At 41.9% G+C, this 19,547-nt stretch overlaps 1 protein-coding gene across 1 annotated transcript; it reads left to right on the top strand.

The window, feature by feature from the left end:
* Positions 1 to 3,649: 3,649 nt before the first annotated feature.
* On the top strand, positions 3,650 to 18,140 carry stra6 (signaling receptor and transporter of retinol STRA6; the record flags this gene model as incomplete). The annotated part of the gene is made up of 17 exons (XM_080539628.1): positions 3,650 to 3,744; positions 4,852 to 4,918; positions 6,014 to 6,096; positions 6,302 to 6,429; positions 7,592 to 7,758; positions 8,846 to 8,971; positions 9,614 to 9,684; positions 10,718 to 10,797; positions 10,917 to 10,978; positions 11,211 to 11,373; positions 13,340 to 13,415; positions 13,955 to 14,088; positions 14,237 to 14,354; positions 14,733 to 14,834; positions 15,249 to 15,412; positions 16,090 to 16,227; positions 17,884 to 18,140. 17 exons carry the CDS (start codon positions 3,650 to 3,652, stop codon positions 18,138 to 18,140), a joined length of 2,031 nt encoding a protein of 676 aa, XP_080395754.1.
* Between the last annotated feature and the right edge of the window lie 1,407 nt (positions 18,141 to 19,547).

Genomic DNA, 19,547 nt, shown 5'->3' with positions numbered 1-19,547 from the left:
TCATTGAGAGGTCATTCTGCACACTATTGCTATGACTCTACTCTGAGATAGAGCTAGTGGGCTGTAGCGTAAACCAAAACTCAGATGCCCATGTGACTGCTTGGGGTCCTATTCCAGTCCATGCTCACCTGTGTCCCTCTCCAGTAAAGTGAGACAGCGAGTCATGCCGAACCTGAAAAGACCCATTGTTAGAGGACGGGAAAGATCAAACTGAAAACTTCAAAGCTGCGGATTTTGTTTATAGTGTCTTTATCAAACGTAATCCAGAATATCCTACTGGAGCAGAGACAATTGCCGTTAATGGAGAAAAAGAAAGAAAAGAGTATACTGTGTTGAGTTGAAGGAGAGAGATCTCACGTGTGGCCTGTTCATACAAGCCTCTTCAATATGAAATCAATGATTGCCCTGCTTTAGACCAAAATTAATCATTATAATAGTTAAATGAGAAATATACACAGAAAAGCTATTTTATATTAACACCCAACACTTTGAGTATGCACTATCCATATAAAGCACTAGGCTATATTGTTTAGGATAATGTTTTGTTTGTCTGAATTTCTTCCATTTCAAAACCCCTGTCCTGACTTATTTGTTGTGAAGATCAACAGGATCACGGTCGCTTGTCAGAAGCACAAGATGGACGTCTGCCATTTCCACTATTAAATGCTTTGTGCTGTCTACTGAGGACCCTACTGTTAATGCCATGGAAACTGTTGCTTCTAATGGCCAATATAAGGCTTCCCCAGAGGCCCTGAATGATGATGGTGAATATGAAGTCATTATAAGGAGCATCAGTCTTCCCTACATGCAGCACACAGCGTCTGTCCCTTTAATCAGATTCACTCTCATGTAGAGAGCTGCCTTGGTTTGGACGAAGACTGGATCCTATTTAGTAGTGCTAAATTGGCTTCAGAGCCAGTTAGCAAGATTACTTTTTTTCATTGTTATTATGAGGGCATATGCCATTATGGCTTTATTGCCTTTGAAGAAAAGAGCCACCTAGGCCTATTGTGGGGGGTTAATAGCTGTTTAAGTCTCCTGAAGGAGTGCTGTAAAAGATCTCTGGTGCGGTTGTTTTAACACAAAGCCCTACATTGTAAAAAAAAGCAAAGATTATATATATATATATATATATATATAAATCCTCCTTCTAGCCATTGGCCTGAGCAGAGATTACTTTTCTTGTGATGACTGATGGCTAGATGATTCACTTACTTAGACAAATTTATTTGTATGTCGTTTTGGATAAAGGCATCTGCTAAATGCCGTGAATGTAACATTGTGTGCACACACGGTAGCACAAGCCCTATGATGGAACTTGTGGAGGTTTGTTGACTTTTCAGATGAATAGACCCACAAGTGATAATGTGAGTGTTTGGATTGTTAAAAATGGATTAGTAAACTATCAGTAATCCAATCACATTTATTTTGGTAGGGATAATGTTACTTGTACTGACTTTCAAAGGACTTTTGGAGTTAGCCCATCTATGCAACCACTGCTAAACCTGATACAAGCGAACTGTCTGGCACAATCACGCCACCATCTCACTGATGTAATTATAACTCTTCAAAGCATTCTTTGTTCAGCGACCCCTTTATTTGCCTGGCCATTTTTTCTTAAGGAGTGAATTTGATTTAGGAGCTTGTTAGCCTCCAGACACTGTTTTCTCAGGAGTGTTAGGAATGGATTTTTGTTGCTTTTCTTTTTCTTTTTTTTCTTCTTTTTTTACAATCTCTGACTGTAATCCTGGCATAACGAGTGTATCCTGACGTGGGGGCAAGGTTGCAAAACCTTCTTAGTCTCATAACACATAGGAGGCAGGAACTGGTCTCTTCAGGTTACGCAAGCTACGCAGCCATGCACAGTACTGAAGGTCCTCTTGGCACTGGTCAGCATTTTGCCCTGTGTACAGACTATTCAGCATCAAACACAACGTTAGAGAGTAACATAGTTTACCACGCTTTGTTGTAGGAATATAATTGGAGTTGGAGTGTTAGGCTTGACCTTTGACCTTTGCCTGTCTTGGTTGCGCTCACATGGTTACGTCTCCCTGTGGTCCATGAGAATGTCCCAGATTAGTTTCTCACAAATGTCTTGTCTCATCTGTCAACTGCTGAGAGTTTTGGATTGAATATTTAATTTGGCCTATGTCAAAGGATTTGAGAATGATGTGTAAATGTAAATTGTGAATATACTCATTAATCCAGACAAGACCATTCAATTGAAATGATTGCTTAGCAGCATAATTGGAAAATCTGAAAAGATTACATTTTGAGGAGGAAGTACCGGATGTTGTAAGAAAAAGTAGGTACCCCATCAACACACCATTGATTGATCCGTTAGAGAGGCTATAACAGGGATGTGCCCATATGAGAATCACCGTCCTCTGTTATTTTCATGGGGAGTCTATATCTGAGATTATTAAATTACATAAATGAAAATAGGACAAAAAAAACAGTTGTGAAAATTAAGAAACCAATAAGTGCCAGACAAGAAGTTCTTATTCTCCACCTCCAATAAAGCACTGTACTTCCTTCTCTAGGAATTCTCCTCCAAGTTGCCTAGTAGCCTGATCTAGCCTAACTGAAGTGGTTCCCATCTGCAGAAGTCTCTCACAGTCTTTGTACTCAACTCTTACACACAGACTGCAGTTAGGTAGTGAATGCTACAGTAATCCCTGCTTTGCTTAAAATGGCGAACAAGGAAGATTATAGACGTACATTTTCAAGAATGTCTGCATTGATATGACCTGTGCATATAAACCTCTATCTTATCTTAATTGTTTTATCTGCTGAAGACAAAGTACTGGGTCAATGGAACTATTCTTTGATTCTTATCAAGATGAGGGTGCAATATATAATATTGTGAGGATAGATTTGGCCCAGCTGCATTGCAGATGTCTTCAAAGTGGACAGCATATGTGTGTGGTCCCAGGTTGTACTGTTTGCCCCATTTGACTCATTCACTGTTGGTAATCTTACACAAAGATAATTGCACTGTGACTGAAGGAAAAACGCAATGAGAATTTCCCTGTTATCATAATGGAACTACTCTGATAGGGCAGCCTTACCTCTATCAGCAGCCCACACAGTCCCAGTTGGCTGTTATAAATGTGCTCACCTCACTCCTCCACTAGCTGCTGGTACATAACCCTGGAAGTTGATGTACTGTAATCCCTGTAAGCTGCAGGTGGCAGAGGAGTTCTTGAACATTTCTGTCCCTCCTGTCTCTCTCTCTCTCTCTCTCTCTCTCTCTCTCTCTCTCTCTCTCTCTCTCTCTCTCTCTCTCTCTCTCTCTCTCTCTCTCTCTCTCTCTCTCTCTCTCTCTCTCTCACACCCTCTCTCCAGTCTCCCAGTGTGGTGGTAATCCTCATCTGAAAAAAGGGCCTGAAGTGTGGGGGTGGCACGCTGCAGCCAGGACCTGTCACATCACTCTCAGCTCCACGGTGGGACCAGGACACCTGAATAGGGAGAGAGAAAGAAGAGACCAAGCACACGGGACACCGCCGCAGCAGTGCAACCAAACTTTGGAGAAATAAACTTTTTCGTCCGTCTCTAAGGGGATCTGAGCTGCGTGTCACCAGAGAGTTTGGGGGACCAGCGAACAGTTTCACTAGACATTGGATCTGTGTGAAATAGAGACAGCACAATGAGTGTAGGTGCCAGTGAAGACGCTGTAAAGGACTACTATGATTACTCAGACTGGTCCTCAGAGAATGCCGTGCCCACCAGGATTCCACATGAGTAAGTACATGTGACATTCCCTTCAGTGCAACAAACTTTGGGAATTGATCTCTCCTTGGAATTGTTCTCTCCTGTGTATGTGGAATGTATTATTTTATTCATTTATTATTAATTACCACTTCTTAACCTTGGCAAAATGTTAGAAGCAGGAATAGAATGAAGCAGGTAGACTGCATCAATATGGTGAAGTTAAAAGTTGTTCAAATCTTTACCAAATGGTCTCTTATACCTGGCTGATGGTCAGTGTAATGAACATGGGAATGGTGTATTAAATCTGTGCGCTCGTCTACAACCATGAAACAGTACAGAGAGTAATGGTCAAGCTTAATTAGTCAAGGCTTGAAAGAGACCTAAGAACGGGCTACTCTACTGTATGAATGAACCTGCTACTCTGAGTATAGCTATACTGTGCCAGTTTCTGTGCCTTCACCTTTTGTTATGTTTTAACAATGGAATAAGTGTCAGTGATCTTGTATAGAAATTAAGGTGTTATAAGGGTGTTCTAAGAGTTTTAAGGGCATCTACTTGGACTTTTTGTGCGCCAATTCTCCTTGATGCATTGACTGGTCATATTTCTCTGGTTTACTGGGAACTTCAATAATGCTGTCCAATACTGTTTTACTGAGGCCAGGTGATGTATTCTGGCAGCTAGCGCTTTACGAGGGCATGTGGTTAGGGTTTAGTGCTCTCAGATACCAACATTATCAGCCGTTTGTCAAAGACACCTCTCTGGTTTGGCTTTATGCCATGCAAAATACCTGTGGGCTGCCCTGAAAGTATTTCAATACAGCTCAGTAATTCAGCTCAGTAATTCCTATCCCATGAGCATTCATACTCCTAAGTGCACAGGACCACGTGAGCCTACTCATTTGTTGTTTGTTTTCTTGCGTCACGTTGACACCAATCCGTTTAAATGCAAATCTGTGCTTTGTGATTTCAGTGGCAAAGTTTTCAGCCACAAATGGTCTTCTGACACTAAGGTGTAAGTGGTTGAGGGGGGGGGGGGGGGGGTTAGGAGGCTGCTCTGTGACTTAACGTGCCCTGAGTTACAACATTCAATTTCAACAGCTTATTATTGTTCTGTTTTTTGATTATAATTTTTTCCAGAGTAATCCCACCATGTGACCCTATTGCTGATGACAGGCTCTACCACATATGCATTGCTGCAATATCTGTGAGTTCTTCCTCATATTTGAGTCAATATACCTCTACCTCTCTCTATGTGGAACACACCTCATGTCATTACAGGGTAGGCTGGTGGAGATATAGCTCGAAGGAGAGGCTCATTGTAATGCATGAAATGGAATACGGTATTCCGTTACATGCATTACAATGAGCGCGTCCTCCGATTTCTACCTCCACTGCATCACACACTATTTGACCACTATCTCTGCCAATCTTGCAATAACAACCATTCATTGGTTGAAAAATGTACGCACCAATCAGGCAAGTATCGCCCTTCGTACAGTAATTGATGAGAAGTACAGTTGAGCCAATGACATGAGTTGTTGCCTTTTCTGTAGATAAAGCTTATGGTGATTTCAACACTACACCCAAACACCCAACACCCAAAACTTCAAATGCTCCTACTGCCATTAGCTATCCCAGTCTGTGGTAAGCATTATGTCAATAGCCAGATCTGTCACACCAGCCTTCACACTAAGCTATTACACATACCCCCTTGCTGTCTCATTACCCACTCTACCTTTGATGCGTGTAGAACAGTGGAGGCCGGTGGTCGGAGACATGGGGAGGACGGGATCATTTTAATGGATGCCATGGAATGAGGAATAGTATCAAACACATGTGTGTTGATATGTGTTTGGTGCCATTCCTCATTTCGTTCCGTCCATTGAATGAGCCTGTCCTCCTCATTTCTCCATCCACCAGCCCAACTGCCTGTCAGTAATTGGTCCATATTGGCCCATGTCATGGTTTGAGCATCTCTCCAGGCCTGTGTTTCCTAAACGAGTCACAGGTCATGCATGACATGTCACTGAACTGTGTCACACTGGTCAGTGATCCTGACTAATGGGAACTCATTCAGATCAGGGGCAGGGAGCTGGTGTGAGAGATCTGGCCTTTGGTGGTGGGAGTCCCCCCCCCCCCCCCCCCCCCCATGTCTTTGGTCTGAACTGGAGTAAGGGCAAGGGGGATCCTATGAGAAGGCTGGGTGGTCTACCACTGCAAAGGGCTCACTGCTCTGGTCTAGCAGTAGGACAGGGGTCAGGAGCTGGGGGGCTAACTGAGAGTGTCTCCTGTACTTCAGCTTGTTGTCATGGTGATCCTAGCCGTCCTAGCCAGGCACATGAAGGTGGGAGATGGTTTGAAAGGAGTCCCAGGTTTACTCAGGTGAGCCCCTGTTCTTTCACACCCTCCTCAGAATTCTTGAGACCAACACCATGGTCACCAAGTAGAAAAATGGTAATTCACAGTATTGCCATTCCTTTTATATAATAATAATAATAATAATATACAATTATTGCATTTAGTCGCTATGTAAATTATGAAGCAGCTGGTAACATTTTGGTTCTATGTCTCTGTTTTGATTTACCAGCCCTGTAAACTTCCTGGACCATACTCAGCACAAGGGCCTGGCTGTGGCCGTGTTTGGAGTGCTCTTCTGCAAGCTGTTTGGACTGTTTCTAGTGCCAAACCCCTTCACCACAGACCCAGAGAACAAACGTGAGGAGGTCATCCTGGTTCCTCATACAGCAGCTCTATTTGGCTGTTGTTTTCATCTGGCTAGAATGTTATATGAACATTATGAAATGATTGGTGGAAGCAGTGTTTTTTCTCTGGAGCAGTGTTTTTCATTTGTATTTTTTTTGTGCAGTTACTTAAGATAATGGATCTTGATTTTTTTTTTTTTTTTTTTTTTTTTTTTTTGAGGCATTGTGTCCCAGACCAACCCTTTCTGGGAAGCATTGGTCACAGTGAGTCACTGCTCCGCATGAGATATGATCCTAATTCACTGACCCACTTTGAAGATGTTGGCAGATGTCCAAAAGCCAGGCTCCAATGACAGAGATGTTCTATAAGGATGTTAAATTCTGCTCAACACTCCTAATTTTTACCATTTGAACAGTCACTCCATTGATACAATACTTGAGTTATGTAATTGGATTATTTTTGTCTGCATGTTTCCCTATTCTTTCCGACTTAGGGCTTGTGCAGTAAGTCTGAAATGAAATTATATAACAATTTGTTAAGCTATCAGACCCCTGCTATCATACACAACCCTGCACTGCTGTAGTGCCAGTAAGGACGGTTAGGAACCAGTTTGATTGACTAGTTGTTATGAGGCAACACCATGGCCTTCTCCACTGGGACATCACACAATTTACACTAGGGGTGGGCATCGACGATCGATAATTGATCGATAAGGATCTTGGTCGATCACAAAATAAAACATTTGGTCGATCACAAAAAAAAAAAAAAAAAATTTGTGATCGACCAAATGTTTTATTTTGTGATCGACCAAGATCCTTATCGATCAATTATCGATCGTCGATGCCCACCCCTAATTTACACAGTTCAGGAGCAGACACTCACAGTGGCCCAACATTGAGATAGCAACTGTCTAACTCTAATTAGGTCAGAAGGGCTCATATTTTAGATAGGTGGCACTTGCAGAGAGTCATTTTATGTCTATGAACTAATATCTGAACTCATCTGCTGTAGTGTTTTCTCTTAATTCCATGACAAGCATTTAGGCATTTGGTCCGTGACTCATGTCCAGTCCCGACAGTCATGGCTTCTCTTAGTATTGTATCTCTGTTATATTGGCTCTATCTATGCTTTGATATTTTGGTGCCTCACACTGTTTAACTGTTTTATCTTCTAGAAAACTGGATGATTCTGTCCCTGTTCTACTACCCCGCTCTATACTACCCCCTCCTGGCTTGTGGTACCTTACATAATCAGGTGGGCTACGTGCTTGGTAGCCTGCTGTCCTGGACTCACTTCGGTGTTCTCGTCTGGCAGAAAGTTGACTGCCCTAAGACTCCAGAGGTAAGGAAAAAGAAAATGTTTGCTGCACATTGCACTCCTATGTGCATCTATGGCAATTGGCCAGTATTTACTGTCTACTACATTACTTTCATCTGTAGAAAGTTGTTGCCAGTAGAAGACAAAATGTGCCCTATGGTCAGATGGGACTGTAAGATGTGTTCGGCTTCAGTGCCAGTATGTCTGGCCTTATCAGATTTTTTAATGTAACATGAAAACATCCAAGCAGACAGTAATTTGAAGAGCTTTCAGGCTTCAGAGCATGATGTCTCACACAGGCTCAGCTCTACTGAAGGGAGTACAACTGCTGTCACACACACACAAAGCCTCAAACACATAATTACACACTCACACAAAGCATAGACATCTTTATTCACATTGCCAGTTTACCTCACCCAATAAACCTGAGACCATGCACTAAAATAAGTTATTTGAGCCTTTGGTCTTCACATGTCTGTGTATAAATTGACATGCTTTTTTTCATCTGCCCAAGCATGGCTCTGGCTAATGCTCTGCAAATGCCAATTCATATCTTTGTTAAATACCTATTAATGTCAATTGGACAATGGTCTTCAAATCGTTTACTCCAACTTTGGGGAACTGGGAAAACAAGTATGTCAGGCTACAGTGCTAGCAGCATATTGTAGCTTGTACTTTTCAATCGTATTTCCACATGCTCCTAGTTAGCATTTCGGCAATGAATGGTCAAGACTCAGAACAATTTGTTCTGCCTTTTGTCCATCTTAATCATGGGGCTTTGTCACAGTTAATCACTTTAGTGTCTGTCAGTAAAATAGAGAAAGAAGTCCAAGCTGCACATTTTGCAACGGTCGTCTCCTTGAAGTAAACCCCTTGGCCAGTCTATTTGTCCCACCAGCATGCTGGCACAGACCAATGTCTCGAAGGAGCATAGGACAGATCAGTGTGTTGTTCTCAAGCTCTCTGTTCCTTCAATAGAGAGTCTTGCTATTCATAGTCCAGTACTATGCAGGTTTCAAATGGAGAATTTTTTTAATGTTCTTTTTTGGGATAGAGAACCAGGTCAAAGGGGAACAAAAACACATTTTATTTATGCATGTCTTCATTGCAGATCTATAAGTACTACGCCCTCTTCACCAGTCTGCCCCAGATTGCTTGCTTGGCATTCCTCAGTTTCCAATATCCCCTGCTGCTGTTCAAGGGCTTAAAGGGCACAGAGAAAACCAATGCTATTGAGGTGAGTGTGTGAGTTGAATTCCTCTGAGGTATCCCCGTGCGTGCGTGCGTGCGTGCATGTGTTATAAGTATGGTAAGGCTACTGTACCGTTTGTAATTCTGAGACCTGTTCACTTAAGATAATGCCTAGTGGACAGGCTCATCCATACCACCTAGTTGTCCTTTAACACATACTAGGCATTAGCCAAATGAAACTTGCATAGGAACATTTCTTCTGACCCTGTGTGCACGTGAGAATTCATCATGAGTGGCCCACTAATCAAGAAGCTTACTGTGCTAACACAATCACGGAGAAGGAAATATGTACACTCCAAATACCAGAGGACTAATCATTATAAGCTGCTTTGATGTAATTGGTTTACGTTGTGTTCGTGATCAGATTATGAAAAGGTTGCGTTGTTTTCCCACCGAGAAGGCACAATGCTGTGTTTATTTGATGATAATCTGTGTGGTTGAGATGGGGCTAAGGTGGGGAGATCACTCGGGTTGTCCGTTCCCCCTCCCCCCAACCCCACCCCCCCTCCATCCTGCACCGCACTGAGAAACAATACCCCTGATGGCCCAAATCAAATCACACATGTGTACGCCTAAAGTGGACTGGTATGAAACATGTCACATGTGAAAATGTTACTTTTCTCCCTAGGACCTTAACAGCAGCTACTACAGAGACTATGTGAAGAAAATCCTGAAGAAGAAGAAACCCTCGAAAGCCAGGTCAGAATCATAACCCTGTCCAAGATTTGTCAACTCAGATAATATAAGACACTATGGACTGACTTACCATGCAACTTCATACTCCAATATACTGTACATGAAGTACTCGATATACAGACTATAGGAAATACTCTACCTCCACTTAGAGAACTTTAGGTTGAGGGTATTTTTCATGATGGACATCCCTCTCATGTGTAGTGTGCCATGACATCACTGGAAGCAGGGAGTTCCTGGCCAGATAGCTTTGTGTTCCGACCTGTCTGCTGGCAGAGTTTCCAGAATCATTCCATGAACGGTGTTCCCCTGGGGGAGTTCCTTGAACATGAGAATGGGACATTGTTTCCCTATGACCTATTAGAGTGTCTATGGAACACACAGTCATGCTTTAGATTCATTGAAGTGAGGCTTACAGTACAAATGAGTTAACGTTTGAGACTCTGAATGCAGGGGAGGCTGATGGAGGTAGACATTTTCATTCTATTTCATTCTATGAAATCCTATCCAAGTATGGACTGGGATGAGGATTGGTATCTGTGACACGTTTGATACTGTTGCTCATTCCGTTCCATGCATTGTAATGATCCCTCCTCTGATTTGTACCTCCACCAGCCTCTCCTCATTTACATCTTTGCTATGCAAATTAGCAGTGAGTAATGGAAAGGTCGTTGTAAATTGTTTTCCCCATGCCATCATAGTGAATCACTGGCAATAGAGGAGATATTTCCCTCCTGTGTGGAAGTTCTCTGGCATTATCTGGATAGGATTTCACAGGAAGAGATTGTCATACTGTAGTATGGGAGTGAGATGTGAATAGACAAGGTTTGGTGTGTGGGAGGTAAAGTCTGAGAGGAAGACTGAGATGGGATTTCTTATCCCCATGTCATCCATACTCAGTGCATTGTTCTTTGATCATTGATCTCACAATGTTCTTTTTTCCCCCAAAAGGTATTACAAGACAATTGATACATGGGGTAAAGCATGCAGATACCTGTACAGATTTAACCACTTACTGTATACCTGTCTCTATCTGCAGCACATCAAGCTCTGAAAAGCCCACACTGCCAGAGAGGATATCTGATGCTGTGAAGTCATACATTTACACACCAGAAGATGGTATCTATTGCATCACAGTCTCTTTGCATTCTGTACTAAATTGTCTACAGTATCTATCAGATAGTATTCCTGCCCACACACCTGGTCATGGGTTTTTTCCCTCTCCTTTTCTTTGCTAGTATTCCGTTTCCCTATGAAGCTGGCAATATCAGCCGTGGTGTCATTCATTGCTGTTTACCAGGTAAATATTTATCAGCCTAGACAATTATACATTATATGTTTAAAATGCAAACAACATCTAAATTGTACATTTGATGGATTCATGGAAACAAGGCTCAATGAATCATGCATTTGTTCTCACTTCTCACAAAGGCCAAACTAGAACTGTGACCACAGTGATAGTAGCGTGACCATGCTGATATTGTACATTAGCAGGTCTGTTTCCTGTATTGACTGAACTTCCCATTTCCCAGATGGCACTGTTACTGGTCACTGGAGTGGTGCCAACGTTGCAAATCATCCGTAGTGGGGTCGATGAAGACATTGCCTTCCTGCTGGCTGGCTTCAACATTGTCCTTTCTGACGACAGGAAGGAAGTGGTCAGGATTGTGGTCTACTACATGTGGTGTGTGGAAGGTGAGTGTGGCGTTCCAGACTCTGTTTTACTCAATCTGCTGTGAGCTATGTTATGATGCATCATACAGCTTACAACTCCTATGTGGAACAGTACACAGGACAGTATTTTCTATTGCAATTCAATAACTTGAATTCAGCCAATGACACACAGTCATTGGTACAAGAAAGAGGTTGTGTGACGGACATTACGATTCATATTGTTTTATTTCTATCCTTTGTTTATACACAGGGAGATCTTACTACCTGAGTCTTTTTTTCAGAATATCCCTGTCAAATACATGGGAGGAGAATGCTCAAAATTTGATCACTGTTTCCATGTTTTAAGGACTGCATGGAGTCTATGATACACATGTAGGGTTATGAGTCTTGATTTTTGAGAACTAACCACAGACACTTGAATCCAATTCAGGATTTATTAACGACTGGTCAGGACCATACAAGTAGCATACAAGCTTTGGCAATTTACATGAGCTTACATGTTACTTATTGCGAGAGAGGGAATCTCTCCCAACCCAGCCTATATCATTTATGCTTAAAGGATTAAGAACCTTTTAAGACACACATAAAGAACTGCAATGTATATAAGGATGAAGGTGTCATGGTACCGTAGACCAGATGTGGCCATATGACAGACTGTGCTAAAGTACATTATGTACACTCACTGAACACTTTATTAGGAACACCTGTACACCTGTCAACAGTCCAAGCTGGTAGAGGTGGTGCAATGGTGTGGGCAATGTTTTCTTGGCACACTTTGGGCCCGTTAATACCAATCAATCATCGCTTGAATGCCACAGCCTATTTGAGTATAGTTTCTGGCCACAATGTACCCATCTTATAATGGCTACTTTCAGCATGATAATGCACCATGTCACAAAGTAAGTCATCTCAAACTGGTTTCATGAACATGACAATGAGTTTGGTGTTCTTCAGTTGCCCTCCCAGTCACTGGATCTGAATCCAATAGAACACCTTTGGGATGTGGTAGAACGGGATATTCACAGCTTGAAAGTGCATCTGACAAATCTGCAGGAATTGCATGATGCAATTATGTCATCATGTACCATAATCTCAAAGGAATGTTTCCAACATCTTGTGGAGTCAATGCGATGATGAATTTAGGCTGTTTTGCGAGCTAAGGGAGGCTCTATCCAGCATTAGTATAGTGTTCCTAATAAATCTTGTCCGAAATGTCACTAAAACCAAAGAACTGCGTATTAGAGGGGAGTTGATGGAAGCCATGTCTTCAAGCCTGTCAGTATGAAAGGACGGGAAGTGGAGCACAATTTTAAGTATCCAACAATATTGTCTGCAACAAACAGCCACAACTGCAAGGCCTGTTTACACAGATCATCACAAAGAAGGCAGTCCAAAAGCACTTTGAGCTGCAATGTTTGCAGGAAAAGCGCTATACAAATAAAGTTATCCATCTTTTCCCATGGTACCTGATACCATCAGGGCGGAGACTTAAAACACTGCCAACCCTTTAACACTCCTATCAGAGATCATTCACCCCTGCTGTAACCATCCTCAACAAGTATGTTGAAATAACCTGTGTTTCTATATCTTGTGTATTGTAACACAATAACACACACACACACACCTCTTTTTTTACCCTTCTTAAAAAAAGTATTGCCAAAGAAAAGTGCTATACTCTAATTTCTATCTAAAGCCAGCCAAGCCAAGATGGCTAGGAGCAATAGACAGAGTAACATGTTCATGTTAATATAGCTCTCCTGTCACGCTGGTTTAGCTGCACATTTGTAAATCAACACCAAACGCCACCAAAGGGAAGCAGGAATAGTGCTGTTCTCAGCATTATGGAAGGCTGAACTGTGTGACGTGTTTTTTCCCCCCACAGGATCTTCTCTTAATCAGCTGATGTCAAAAAGTGCTGAATGTTTCAAATGAATGTGACCCAGCCACAGTAACTGACCTCTGTGTTGTGTGATGTGTGTTTTTGAAGTGTGCTACCTCTCGGCGATAACCCTGTCCTGTTTAGTGAACCTGACCATGCTCATGAGGTCCATGGTTCTGCATCGGTAAGTCTGAGAACAGCGTACCACCAGACCACATCACACCACCCTCTTCCTCTCATTTCCTTTGTTATTTTTACCTTGTCTGTCTTTTACTTCATAAACTTGCCGAACATCCCTAAACTGACTTCACTGTGATGGGTTGGTGAAGAGGCATTGATATCTTGACACTTGATATCTCAACTTATGCAATTCTGATTATCCAGACAGGCAGTTAACTCTATCTTACTAATTAGGAAATTAATCCTTCTTGCAATTGCAGTCACACAGATAGCCAGTTAGCAGAGAAGGAAACCGTTATTATAGAGGAACATTAGGTAATTATACTAGATTATGCCATATTAAAAGTAATTAGATTTTACTTTGAGGTTTTAAATGGAATTGCATTAAGCTGCTATAGTTTTGCACATCCATTTACTAGGACTCATTTTCTGTATAATGGGCGTACAGTATCTGTGTGGCACTGGTTTGTGTATGGCATTGGGTTCCATTGATTTCACCCCCATGTCAACGTCTTTGTGTGCATTCTGTTCTGACTTCCCTAGGTCAAACCTGAAGGGGCTGTACAGAGGAGACATCTACAATGTCTATAACTGCCAGAGGAGCATTAGACCATCCCGCCCAGCCCTGGTCTGCTGGATGGGATACACCAGTTTCCAAGCTGCCCACCTCTGCATAGGTAATACCCTCGGTGTAGGGGTCAAGACAGCAAGACAGCAAGCTTTCTATATCACTGTTACTTTTAAGTTGTTTTTTTATTTATTTATTTATTTTCACAATGTAGCCTGGTGTTAGCTCTGATTCTCTTGTGGTTATTGTTTTTACAGGCATGATCATCCAGACATTGGTGTTCTTCCTCTGTATAGTGATTGCTGTGTTCCTCATCATCATCCCCATCCTGCATGGACAGAATCTCATGCTCTTCCACATCCTAGGGAACATGTGGTGAGTGTTCCGGAGACACACACAGCTCCCTTCATCCTGGCCAGGGCTCCATTGTATTTTTATCTCAATGGCTCTCATCTGGATAAATAAAGTATCAAACTATTTTTCATTGGCACTACTATACTGTGTGACTGAGAACTCATCCCCATTCATCACTTGAACCGTGTATATTCCAGAAAGCTCAGTCGTTAGTATTGTCATACCAGCGGAGGCTGGTAGAGGTAGAAATCAGAGGGCGGGCATGCATTACAAGTCCGTCCTCCGATTTCTACCTCCGCCGGTCTCCTCTGTCATAACCATCTCAAGAGATATCTCTATAGTATAGTTACTCCCTCAAGTCATCATGAGGGTTTGTGTCCTTGTATCCTCTCCTATTAGGCCCTTCTGGTTGATGCTGTTCTTAGCTGTGCTGGTTCAACATGTTACTGCCAGATTTTGCTTCATCAAAAAGTCTGCAGGAACACGAGATCTGAACAACAGGTAAGACACATGTTCTCACATATTTTGGATCAGGTTATGTTCTTTGGCTGCCTTCTTGTTTTCTTTAGTTTTGCTGCACCATAACGTGGTGCATCTTTATGTATATGTGTGTGGGTGTGTGTATATATATATATATGTTACGGGAATATGGTACATGTGGGAAAACTAGGGTTAGGATTAGGTGCTAGGGTGCTACGGTTAGGGGTAGGGTTAGGGTTAGACATGCCAGCATGTACCAAGTCGCACCTAACCCTAACCCTAGTTTTCCCACATGTACCATATTCCCACATGTACCGTAACATATATATTTACAGTATGTATTATGGACTGCTTTATTTGTCCAAACTGCATGAATGTACCCAAAAAATGTATGAATTGTGTGTATTTACATGTGTGTATTTACATGTATTTCAGGGGTAGTCTGTTCCTGCTGACCTACCTGCTGTTCCCTGTCAATGTTGTGATTGGTGTGCTGCTGGGACTGTGGCGCATGGCCATCACTGCCCTCTTTAACATTGTCCACATGGGTCGCATGGACATTAGTCTCCTCAACCGCAATGTTGAGGCGTTTGACCCTGGTGAGTCCGACACTTTGGACCTATATCCATCATGATGACCATGTAACTTCCCAATAATATTGGTGCATATTATGCAATCTCCTTTTTGCACTAATTCAACCATGTGTGTGTGTGCCATTCCCCCAGGACATGGATAGAATTAATACACCATTTGATACTTAATACCCTTTTGAAATGGCTGATTTCAAATTCACAATTATATCACTAATATCAATATACTTGTATGTATTAGTCATTTAAATTCCCATATCAGACTATTTTTCACCTTTGCTATTGCCAGTTTTTATTCCGTTCCCTGAGGATGCTTTCACTGCACTGTGTTAAGTAAAGCGGGGCAATTTTCTCAGAATAAATGAATAAATGCGTTTATAGAGATTCTACTTAGAGGCCAGAAATGGGTTTCTCGCTAGCAAAACCTGACCCGTGTGATATCCCTGTTCAATGCAACAGAATTATGATTGCAGTCCAATTTCAGAAATGGCTGCCTCTATGAGACATCTGTTGTGAGCGAAAGCAGATGGGTAAAAGAGTGAGATGGCGTACTGTGGCAATTATGTTTTGATAGAGTTAGAGGCGATGCTTGTCCAACCTATAGTGCTGTATATGTGTTTATTGCTTTTGCCCAGTTAGACTGACGACCCCCCCCCCCCCCCCCACCCCCCTGTGACTCCCTGCAGCCTATCGCTGCTATGCTCATTATCTGAAGATTGAGGTGAGCCAGTCTCACCCTGTGATGAAGGCCTTCTGTGGGATGCTGCTGCAGGATGTCGGCCAACAAGGCAGTGTTGGACAGAAGACGCGTGATGCTGAGGAAGGTGTGTAATCTACCTGTGTGTCCATGATGCACAACATGCTCAATGCAGTGTTTATTTGTTCATGTATGATATGAAACATTTATATAGTGTACATACAGTATACATTATATGTATTGTATGCATACAATTTGCAATATATATTTGAGATTTAACAGCTTCAGTGTGTGCCTATTTATTTATAGTATGTATGAAGATAACATTTCACGTATGTTCTGTAAAAGGGCTTGGGGTATTTTATTTCTCATGAGGCATTTATGGTTCAGTCACAGACACCTGCAGCCCAATCCAAACATAATTGGATCATAACACTGTCTTGCACGTACATTTGCAAGCAAGCATTGCAGTTGTCATTTAATTTGTCTGTGCAAATTGAGTCTCAATATGGTATAATTTACACAGTGGACTTGGTGCTACCCTCAATCAGATCTGTCAAAAACTAATCAAATGTGCTCATGACCACCGCTCAGTTATCTTTCTGAGATGCTGTCACTTTGACTATCTTTCATGGCTTGTCAACATGCAAAGACATAACACCTCCCTGAAATTAAACAGTGTGTCTGAATACCTAATTATCTGCATTTTGTCATATTAACCACTAACATTGGGAGACACCTACTCTAATGCATATTCATGTGTTTGATACTATTCCCTATTCCGTTCCTGCATTACAGTGAGCCCATTCTCTGATGTCTACCTCCACCAGCCTCCCCTAACAGAACCAGCCTCCCCTAACAGAACTAGACAGACAGATCTACCTCCACCAGCCTCCCCTAACAGAACTAGACTCCACCAGCCTCCCCTAACAGAACCTCCACCAGCCTCCCCTAACAGAACACCAGCCTCCCCTAACAGAACACCAGCCTCCCCTAACAGAACTAGACTCCACCAGCCTCCCCTAACAGAACCTCCACCAGCCTCCCCTAACAGAACACCAGCCTCCCCTAACAGAACACCAGCCTCCCCTAACAGAACTAGACAGACAGAAGATCCTCCACCAGCCTGCCCTAACAGAACTAGACAGACAGAAGATCCTCCACCAGCCTGCCCTAACAGAACTAGACAGACAGAATATCCTATTGATACCAGAGACTGGTTGTCACTCATTGTGCCAAAATGATCAGAGGGGGCTCTGGTGGTAGATATAGTGAACACACCATTATGCTCATTTATGTCTTTTATCTGGTCCCAAGTCTGAGCATTGTTGTTTGGTGGTAACAAATTAACAAAGTGGTGATGTTGTTTTTCTGCTTATTTCAATCTAGAAACAAGTGCATCATCAGTAAGCATCTATTGTATTCCAGAGAACAGTTGTAGAGTAGATGATTACACAGATGGGATGCTCTAATTGACTGTTTCATATTCATGCGGCCCAAAGGGCTCAAAGCTTTCAGTGTGTTAATGGCAAGCTCAATATGTTCCTACTGTGCTCAGAGGATTATAAAATGATTGCTTTGCATTATTACTCTCCCTAGTATCTCGTGGCTCCCAAGTGACCTTCCTCCTAAACACTGCACTACAAAAGAACGTTTTTCACCCAAATTAATTGAAGGATGAGCAAATCTAAGACTAATTGTCAACAATTGTGTAGTGTGTGTATCTGCTGGTAGAGCTGAACATGGTGATGACATGGTCTTGTGTCTGTCTGGATGTTCTCAGGGATCCAGCTGGTCACCGGGGACAAGAAGCAGAAGAAGGTGTCCAATGCCAAGCGGGTACGGGGTCACTGGCAGCTCCTATACACCCTGGTCAACAACCCCTCCCTGGTGGGCTCTAGAAAGCACTTCCAGCATCAGAGCTCAGAGGGCTTTCTCAATGGAACCCTCAGTCCTACCACCAAGGAGGGCAGCAAAAAGGAGGGCAGCAAAAAGGAGGCCACAACCAAGGAGACTGGCAAGGAGACCGTGGCCAACTAAAACAGAATGTGACCCTGGGGGTGGGGGGCTGCTTCCCCCTCTACAAGGCTCTTGTTGCTTTATCGTTCTTGGGCAGATTATACTGTATCTATAGTATTATTTTTCTATGCATAGATATGTCTGGATTTGTTGTGAAATAAGTGCACTTATATCTCAGTGCCTCAGGAAGTACTGTTTGCTGAGTGTTTCCTGTTTGTCTAGATGTACTGTGTATCTTGTCTGTACCGTCCCATATTCCACAGTCTGTTGGTTGGATGACTCTCTAGCCCAGAATCTCTAGTCTAGCAGGAAAGGTAGTGTGGCACTGAACTCCTGTCTAACCATTTATACTAGGTTAGCATGTGACTATTTATGAATGTACAGAATGTCCTGTTTTGGAAAGATGAAGTAAATGTTAATTTTCAGTGGGTTTGATTTTACAGTTATTGGTGTGCTTAACATTGATATTTAAAAAATTATTAAAATTACAAAATAAGAACTACCAGACAGATGAACAGTTTGTATATTCAAAATGGGTTGGCTTTTCTCTTTTCTGGCGGGCCTATTTCAAAAAGACAACTCTATTGTAATTGTGTCTATAATGTTCATGGATAGTAGTTCTTTTTTTTTTTTTTTTCAATTCTAGCTGTGAAAATCTTCCTTAAAAATGGTAACCCTGGATCCAGGATCCTGTTCTTTTTTGCTTTGGATTCTTACATTACCGTAACATTGTGTTGCTACATTGCATTTCAAAAGTGCCTCAAGTTACTTTTGAATGAAATGAATGAATGTCTTTGTGATTACCGTGACATTAAAAGTAAAACAAACTTTAAAACGTATTGACGTGTCACATTGTATAAAGACTTGTCACTTGTTTTAATACAATTTGCTTTAAATCCTTAACAGTGGGTCTCTTTTGGAAAAAAATTCAGCACCATGTTTTTTTCTTTTTAGATCAACTCTATATGTTTTTCCTTTTCACAGACTTAATGGTTAGCTATTTGAACAATTTAAGAACATAGATTTTTTTCCGTATCATTATAATGACGTTTTCCATGTCATTCGCGCGGAATCAATTGAACACGCTACTCAGAAACGAATGAAGAAAGTCGTGTTGCTGTGATTGCAACGAAACGGAGGAGCACTTTTTCGTGCTATGTTAAATGTATTTGAACTGTTGCGGAAATAAAAAGTGATTTATTTTCAAATTCCCAACTGTAGGCACGAAACACCGTTATAGTGTATATATACGTCGGTTCATGAAGCAATTGAATTTGTCTGATGTAATCCTCTATTGCACATTTTTCAAGAGCAACTAAAGCCCAACAATCAGTCATTGTGTGATCGATAGCGTACACGATGGAATTAATAACATATGTTAGACAATACACGGAAACAATGTATAGCCTATTTTTGAAGAACATTGTT

The sequence above is a fragment of the Nansenia antarctica genome, assembly GCF_963989245.1.
Source record: "Nansenia antarctica genome assembly, chromosome: 9".
NCBI lineage: Eukaryota > Metazoa > Chordata > Actinopteri > Argentiniformes > Microstomatidae > Nansenia > Nansenia antarctica.
The sequence above is the reverse complement of the archived record's forward strand: the minus strand, read 5'-3'. Positions and strand labels throughout refer to the sequence as shown.